General features: G+C 51.8%; 1 protein-coding gene across 2 annotated transcripts; it reads left to right on the top strand.

Annotated features, from left to right (window-relative positions):
* Positions 1-202: 202 nt before the first annotated feature.
* ncoa4 (nuclear receptor coactivator 4) lies at positions 203-8,203 on the top strand. 2 transcript variants are annotated; one of them, XM_023327444.1, is made up of 11 exons: positions 203-350; positions 3,971-4,094; positions 5,555-5,695; positions 5,772-5,863; positions 5,973-6,081; positions 6,152-6,232; positions 6,303-6,428; positions 6,555-7,229; positions 7,297-7,524; positions 7,613-7,705; positions 7,777-8,203. In XM_023327444.1, exons 1-11 carry the CDS (start codon positions 313-315, stop codon positions 7,780-7,782), a joined length of 1,713 nt encoding a protein of 570 aa, XP_023183212.1. In that variant the 5' UTR covers positions 203-312; the 3' UTR covers positions 7,783-8,203. The 2 variants fall into 2 exon arrangements, with proteins under 2 accessions (XP_023183212.1, XP_023183213.1); XM_023327445.1 differs by lacking the exon at positions 203-350 and adding an exon at positions 1,195-1,278.
* Positions 8,204-8,649: the final 446 nt, after the last annotated feature.

Here is an 8,649-nt window from a genome sequence, read left to right as displayed (position 1 = left end):
ATCAGATCAGAACCAGAACTGGACTGAGGCTCAGTGGACCAGAGTTCTGGTTTCAGATGAAAATCAAGGACTGGAGGAACAGAAAGTCCAGAGTGAAGCTTACAGAAAGTGATAGTTCTGGTTCTCCTTTTGTACCAGCAGGGGGCAGCTTCACTCCGTCTCCCACTAACGAGAGTTTCAGTCCAGTTATCGCGACATTTGGTTGCTGTCTTTCCGTGACGCAGTGACTTTGGGTCAGCAGCCGGGGTTCTGTAGAGGCGCTCACCGACCGTTTTTTGGGCTGCAGTGACACCGAACCGGTTCGGATCATTTATGACCTCCAAGTCCAGACTGCAGAGCAAAGCCACGCGGTGAGTGAATCTCCAGAGCGGCTATGTTTAGCCCCGGAGGGCAGCTACTAGCCGCGTCACGAAACCGTGGGAGTTTATGGTGTTTCATAAATGTTTTCTGACTGATTAGAGCTTTTCGGGCGGAACTTCAGCTCAGTGTTTATGTTAGTTTCGCGGTGGAGACGCGTGGCCCGGCCTGAACAAGATCTGCTTTGAAAATATGCAGTTTTTCTTTTAACAGGTTCACTAATCAGGTTTTTCCCCTCCGGTCTGTCGCATTTTAATCATATTTAATGTGAATAAAGTTTAATTGAATATTCGGCACTGATTGTAGTGTAGACAGTAGCCAAATGCTGGCAGATGAGCTTCTCCAGGCTCCTAAGAGCTGTTAACATCAACATGAACACAGTATATCATCAGAGTGGTTGTTCATGACAGGCTAGCAGGTTTTATCTTGGTGTGACAGAGGGCAGGAGACAACATGGCGGTCAGTAGAGGGAACCACTTAATGTTCCGGCCTCTCACTGACCTGCTTTCACCGCCTTCTTCCAGGGAACTCTCGGTCTGTCACGAGCCGTCAATCTCCGGCTGTTCTAGGGGCTTTGAGTCCTCCCCCCGCTGCTGTTCACTGCCTGAACACCGGCTGTTCCAGAGTTACAGCGCGTCCCCCAGCCTACAGCTCACCGGGTGATACTACCTCCCGCCGCCGCTCATTGGCTGCTCCTCGACCGCAGCGCAACCTGCTGGTTTGCTCACCTGTTTTCTGTGTGGCTGTTCCCAGCTGGTTCCGCCCTCCCTCTCACTGTTTGTGGAGCCTACGTGCTGCTGTACAGACAGTAATGGCGTTCCTTTGAGCTCTCGGTGTGTGAGAGCGTTTAGCGCAGGATATCGCGAGAACAGAAGCGTTCCGTGCGAAGCGGAGCTGTTTTTGTCTGAGAAGGAAAAATAGGTAAGAGTTTAATCCTGGTTGTTTCCAGAACATTTCTGCTCAGATTAAAGATCTGCGGTGAAAGCAGAGTGACCCGGTTCCGGTCGGAGGAAGAATTCAGGCCGAACCGGATGAATTTAGAACAGTTTGGCCGAACGGTTGTTTTCTTCCTTCCGTTTTCAATTTCGAGCTTCAGATTGTTACCATGAAGAACAGTTCAGAACCAGGATCAGTGCGAACATGTTAAGTTTGGTCACGTCTGCTAGTTTCTGGTGGATCTAGAGACCAGCTGGTACTGTTTCAAATGGTTCTGTGTGGTTCTGGAGGCTAATGAGGGCTGAAGGTGTTTTGGACCCAGAGGAGCAAGATGACACCGTCAGGTGATGGGCCATCTTGTTGTTTTTATGTTTACCTGAATATTCAGGCTGCTGCTGACCTTTGACCCGCTGCTGACGGGCTGATCTTCCCCAAAGTAAAGGAAGTTCCTGTTCTGTTCTGAAGCTGCCTGGTGTCCTCAGGTGTGTGTGTGTGTGTGTGTGTGTGTGTGTGTGTTCTCTCTCTCTGGTATCTGGACGTTTCCTCCAGAACCAGGAGTTCTGCCGGTTCAGCTTTTCTTCCTGCTGACACGTCTGTGATTCTTGGTTCCAGGTTGAAGTTCCTCAGAGAGGTCAGAGGTCAGGTGAGGTGGCAGCTGCAGCAGCATTGGTTATTGATCAGTGATCGGTTCTGAACCCGTTTTTTCTGATTCTATCGGTCAGCAGAACTTCTGTGACCTCCTTCAGTGTCCTGCCTCTGATTGGCTGAAACCAGACCACCTACTCCATTTAAACCCTGGTCTCCATAGCAAAAGAGCAGCCCTGGGGTCAGAGGTCAGCCAGCTGCAGAGTGTTTATCAGAAACAGCCTCCAGCTGATCCAGGCTGGCTGCTGATAGGCCCCGCCCACTCTGGTACCACAGGGTCCAGTCCAGACGTGGTTCTGGTGGTTCAGTGGGATGACTGATGTAATCCCCTTTGGGTTGTGGTTCTGACCCGTTGTGACCCGCAGCATAATGGAGCCATGCTCACAAACAGCTGAGTCAGAGGGGGGGCTTTGTTCCAGAACCGGGCCACAGCGCTGACCCGCTTCCTCCCACAACCACAGCATGACCCAAACCCGGCCAGGTGGGAGAGCAGATCAGAACCGGGCCAGGGTGGAAGACAGCATCTCAGAGAGAGGTTAGATTCAGGTCTTGGTGCTTTCAGGTCCAGTTCTGGTTCTGTTCTGGTCCGGATCGGTCCTTTTGGACGGCCCCAGATGTCTTTATCAACATTACACAATTTAATAACAATAAAACACAGAAACAGAAATGTTATAAAACTTAAACATGAACCTGAAACATCATGGCTGACTGGTAACCATGACGACAGGCTGACCTTCCAATCGGGAACCAGTTCCAGGTAACGACAGTGACTACTGTGATAAATACACCTTTTCTAGGGGCTGCACCAACTAGTCCACTAGTCGATTCTTTACTCTGCAATGACGTTTTACTGGTCCAGTCAACGAGTCGCAATCAGTGACGAAACTGAGTTTTCCAAGAAAATGAAAGAAAGTGAACTAATGAGTTTGTCAGAAAGCTCCAACTGTATAAAAATGTAAATAATTTACCAAAGAGAAACTGAAAATTTCCACCAAAAGCTACCGGAATAGAGGTATTGCGCGGCGGCGCAGTGGTTAGCGCGGCGGCGCCCCGCATATAGAGACTGTAGACCAGGTATCTGGAGTCTGACTCCTGTCCTCGGTTCGCTGGGTCCAGGCTTCTCTCCTCTCTGTCCCCTTCCTGTGGAATTGCTGTCAAATAAACTAGTGTCGAAAAAATGTAATAAAAGACTACAGGAGTAATGTGGGACAAGGCGTCATGATGCCGGGCTTTTTTATCCTTCCAGCTGATCAGCGTCTCTCTGCTATTGAAGCTTCTAACCTGGCAGCTTTACGCTCTTATAAAAATACTGCCCAACATCTGGACACCAAGTCCAAGCTTCACTCTGAGGGCCTGATGGAGGCGATCTCTGCCGCCGCCTGCATGTCGGTTCCGAGATGCGCTGCTGATCAGCGGAGCGTCCTGCTGGATTCAACTGTAACCAAACGGGATCCGGTCATCATTAGTTGGGTTGTGATGTTCTGCTGTGGTCAGTGAGATAATTTAACTTCTAAATGTGCAGCTATCCAGAGATCATCAGCATCAGCCGGTGTTTGAAAGAAAAAGTCAGACCCGACATTGTGCAACTTGTCGGACTTTTCTCCGCCGCTCAGGAAGAATGATCTGTTTCTGGTTCTTCTAATTCTGCGTAATAGACTCAGTGAAAGCAGGTTTTTATCAGTATTTGCCATGAATTAACTGATAAAGCCTCCAAGTTCCTGTGAAGCGTTTTGCCCTTACGTCACTATTACGTCACCTCAACTTTGACTCGACTTTTATCATATTCTAGTCAACCTTAAAAAATACGAAGTTGCTCAACCCCTACCTTTTACCGTAATAAAGGTAGATTTACCCAACATGTTGCACATAAAGAGATTTTCTGTAGACCCGACAGGAACCTGCAGCTCACTGAGCCGCCTGACCTGATCCAGTGTTTCCATGTGAAATAAAGTTCACCATGTTTAATACTAATATAACAAAGCCAGTCATATTTACCAGAGCCGCATCATGACTGTCCTCTGCTGCTGTTCAGGATGTCTCCAGCGGGGGCAGCAGTGAGCAGCATGAAGCTGTGCCAGGAGGCCCAGGACCAGCTGGAGGACGCCATCGGGTCGGTTCTGAAGGCCGAGCAGCAGCTGAGGGACAACACCAGAGAGGTCAGTGTCCACCTGACCTGGTTCTGAGCCCAGCAGAACCTCTCAGAACCTGACTCATTGCTGCAGGGTCCTGATAAAGGTTCTAATCATGACTTTGATCTCAATATCATGAGAAAACTTTCAGCCCCCCACCCAGCTCTGGTCCAATCAGCTGCCAGAACCGGTTCTGAGAACCGGCAAGAATCAATCAATCAATCAAATTTTATTTGTATAGCACATTTCAGCAGCAAGGCATTTCAAAGTGCTTTACATCACATCAATACGGTGGCCGACAGGTGCAAATGCGCAGCAAAAGAGAAACATGCAAACAAAAAAAAAACACGCGCACAAATTAAATGCGGCAAGCAAAAAGCAAATTAAATGCAGCAAACAAAAAGTGTTGAAAACGGAAGTGCTCCAGACCACTAGGGGGAGTCAAAGAATGCTTGCCGCATTTAATTTGTGCGCGTGTTTTTTTTTTTGTTTGCATGTTTTCTCTTTTGCTGCGCATTTGCACCTGTCGGCCACCGTACATCAAACACAGAAACACAAAGCAATATAGAATCAATAATCAAAACACCACATTAAGTCAGGTTCCATCAATAAATTTGTAATTGATTACGTTTCAAATACAATCCTAAACAGGTGGGTTTTTAGTGGAGTTTGCATCCATAAAAGGTTTACCTGTTACACTCCTACTGTGTTATATGGAACAAAATACCTGTTGCTATTTTTATTCCCACTGTGTGACGTTTTAAACAGTCACACAGTTTAAAACGATGTAAACAGCATTTTAATGGGCTTCTGGCACCAGACTCCCCACCTCTTTCACTGAATCTGGCCCTGGGACGCCGCCGGCCCTCACGGATTTTTGTGCGATTCTATGGTTCCTGTTAGTGTCTAGAATTTACAGGGTTTGTGTTACGCTCAGTGACCCTCAGTCACTCGCTGTTTTTCTTCCGGCACTAGAACCACCCGGCTGGCTGGTGGCTGGAGAAGGGAACACAATTGGTTCTGGACCGGGTCAGCTCCTGCTTCTGGTTCTGTTCTCCAGCCACACTCACTCTTCTTCATCTTCCTCAGCGCTGACTCAGTATGGTCGGGTTTGTGGTCCAACCAGAACCAGAACCTCCATGATCCTCTGGCTGAGTCAACTGCTAAAAGTGGAGAGAGGGCGGGGTCAGGGCGGGGTCAGCCTGACTATAACCGTCTCCTCACAGAAGCTCAGCTCCAGCTGTTGGACCCGTCTGACCCGTCAGAGGTTCTGCTGGCTGGTTCTGGGTTCTGATCGGAGGAGCCAGGTTCTGTTCTGTGGACCGACCCGGTTCTTTATGCTCTCAGTTCTCTCCTGGCGCTCTGCTACTGTTTCCACGGTAACGGTTTTGCTAGCACCTGGCAGAGCAGTCGCCCCGGTTACAGTGAGGTCAGCCAATCGATAGCTGGAGCTTCACCTGCGTCTGCTTCACCTGCTCTCCACCCAGGTGCGGTCGGAGCTGCAGAGCTGCATGAGCCGCCAGCAGGAGGCGCTGCGCTGCAGGGAGGTCTGGCTGCTGGGACAGATAGAGCTGCTGGAGAGCCTCAAGACAGAGACGCTGCAACACCAGCTGCACCAGCTGCACCGGGTAACACACACACACACACACACACACACACACACACACTGGACCTGGTTCTTACCCTGTGGCTCTGGTCCTGCAGCTCAGAGGTCAGTTTGAGGTCATCGCCCATCAGCTGCAGAACTCCAACAACAACAACGACCTGAGCAACCAGCTGACCAGCTGCATGGAGAAGTAGGAACACAAACACACACACACACACACACACACACACAGCCGCCTGATTGTCCTCTGTTCCTCTGATGAACGGAGGTGCGCTTGTTTTCTCCTCCTGGCTGTGCAGGTTGGCCTCTCTGAGCTTGGCCCCTGAGGAAACCCCTGAAATGCGTTTCCATGCCGACTCCCGCTCCCTGAGACAGGCCATCACCTCGTTCGGCAGCATCGCCGCCCAGGTAACACGACGGTCTGTCATGTGATCTGTGGACGAGTTCTGGTTCTGATCCGGCTTGTTCTGGTGCGCAGGCGGAGGAGGGCGTGGCCTCTCGGAGCCCCGCCCCTCAGAGAACCCAGGTACAGAGCTGCTCACTTGGAGCCAGACAGCAGGTGAGTTTGGGTCATAACTGACTGGTTCTGGTCCTGGTTCTGGTCTGACTGGTTCTGGTTCTGTTTGCAGCAGCTGGAGGCGGCGGCTCTGGGTGATTGGCTACTGGGGAAACGTCCAGTTAGCAGCAGCTCTCTGATTGGTTACCAGGCCAGTAAGAACCCTCAGGATTGGCTGCTGAAGCAGAAGGAAACCAAGGTGAGCAGAACCTGGTGGTTCTAGTGGACCACCAATCAGCAGACTCCTGGTCTATAAAAACCTGTACTTTGGTTTCTGTTGGTTCTGTTGGGTGGAGCCTGACCCAGTCTGGTTCTTGTTTGGCAGACTTCTTGTCCCATCCCGGCCTCCATGGACTTCCTGAAGGCCTGGGGCCAGCTAAGGGACCTGGAGGCATGGCTCCTGAATGACCAGAACCAGGACCAGGACCAAGGGGGTAGGGAGCGGGCCAGCAGCAGCTGCAGCTCCTCCTTCTCTATTGAGAAGATCGATGAGTCGGAGTTGAGCGAGGAGGAGCTGAGCGACTGGCTGGTGACCCCGCCCACCGTTGCCATGGCAAAGAGTGACGGCGAGCAATGGCGGCGCGTGCTGAGGCCCTTCCAGGAGGACTGGGCCTCCGGCGACTGGCTGGCCGGCCGCGGCGCCGCCGACTGCTCCTCCTGCCGCCAGACTGGCCACACTATGGAGATCGAGAACCTGGGCCAGCTGCGGTGCCTGAAGGCTCCGCCCAGCCCCGGCTCTGGCCCCGCCCCCAACCTGGAGCTCTGGCTGCAGCAGGTGGCGCCACTGAGGCAGACCTGCAGGGCCAACGAGACGTGCTCCTCCTACGGCGACTGCGTCTGCGAGGAGAACTGTGGGAAGGAGGCGCTGAGCCGCTGGCTGCTACAGCAGGAGGGCCGGGACAAGAACGGCGTACCTGTGGACAAAAACGCCCCGCCCATCGCCACACCTGCTGTCAAGAACGCCCCGCCTACGGGCTTCCACAGGCAGCAGGAGCAGAAGGTATCAGCCAATCAGGTGAGAGCTGCTGTCGGCCGTGGATGGAGGCGTTAACGCTTCTCTGCTGCAGGTTCAGGCCATCCTGGAGGCCTGGCTCCACCCAGGAGCAGCCGAGGGTAAGGAGAACCTGAGGAGGAGCCACGCCTCCCAGAACCAGACCTGCTCCCCGTTCCAGCGCCCCCTCCAGGCCGACCTGTGGGTGCTGCCAGGATCGGCCTCCAGAGGAGCAGCAGGAGGCGCGGCCGAGGAGCAGGAGGAGGAGGACAAGTGGCTGCTGAAGAAGAGGAGCCAGGCTCAGGTAGGATAGACCAGCTCACACTGGTTTAGACTGGTTTGAAACCAGTTTCGTCCAGCCTGGTGAATTGTACTTCCTGTTTCCTGTCCAGGAGCGTCTGGCTCTTCCTGCCGTCTGTGAGCTTTTCTCCTGCATGAAGATGGGTGGAGACAAAGAAAACTGGCTGCACAGCGCTGCTGTCCAGGTGAGTTACCTGCTGCTGATCGGAGCGCCTGATTGGCTCGTCTCTAACAGCCACTTCCTGTTTGCCTCCAGATGTGACCTCATGGTAATGAAGAGGATATTTCTTCTTCTTCTTTCTCTTCTGGAAGTCACTTTATCGCTGATGATGAGCGCACAACGCCATCGATCACATGACCGCCTTCTTCCTGTGACATCACCGCCCTCGTCCAATCAGCAGACTGAACCGGAGCTGAAACTTGCCACTTTACTTGATATTGATCAGTGATGTCATCAGTCACTGTAGCCAATCGCTGAATGTTTGAGCTTGTAGCCAGTGCAGGGGGCGGACTTTACTTTTAGGTTTAATTTGAATCTTTTATCGTTTTCTCTGCTGACCTCACAGCTGCTGGGAGGAACTCAGTTTCCCAGCATGCTCAGTGAGTCACGCAGCACTGATTGGTGCTTTTTACTGTTTGATGTCATTTATTTTCTGCAGTAATAAAAAATGCTGACATCATCACTGTGTGTGTGACGTCATTATGAAGGGCAGCCAATTAGCATCCTGCATGTCAAATCTGATTGGATGAGAGGAAGGCCATAAGACTTCTGATTGGTTGGTTCCTAACCCTTCCTGGTGCTGTGGGTCAGACAGAACCATCTGGGTTTCCTTCCACATAAAACCAGCCAGCAGATCAACTGGACCTGTTTCTGTTTCAGAGTTCTGGACATGAATTGGACCTGTAATGTATCCAGATGGTTCTGCTGTGTGACCCGGTTCTGGATGATCAGAATGAAACCAGAACTCTTGAAGGTCCTCATGAGCACCAACCATGATGAGCTCTGGAGGTTCTGGAGGCCCGGTTCAGGTTCTGGCCCGGCTCCACCCTGCTACTGATAAACTTCCTGTTTAGCGGCTGCTCTGGCCACGCCCACCAGCAGGACGCTGCTGATAAACCATGTGATGAT

Source organism: Xiphophorus maculatus, chromosome 22, assembly GCF_002775205.1.
Source record: "Xiphophorus maculatus strain JP 163 A chromosome 22, X_maculatus-5.0-male, whole genome shotgun sequence".
Taxonomy (NCBI): domain Eukaryota; kingdom Metazoa; phylum Chordata; class Actinopteri; order Cyprinodontiformes; family Poeciliidae; genus Xiphophorus; species Xiphophorus maculatus.
Note: the sequence above shows the minus strand (reverse complement) of the source record. Positions and strands in the feature narration are given on the sequence as shown.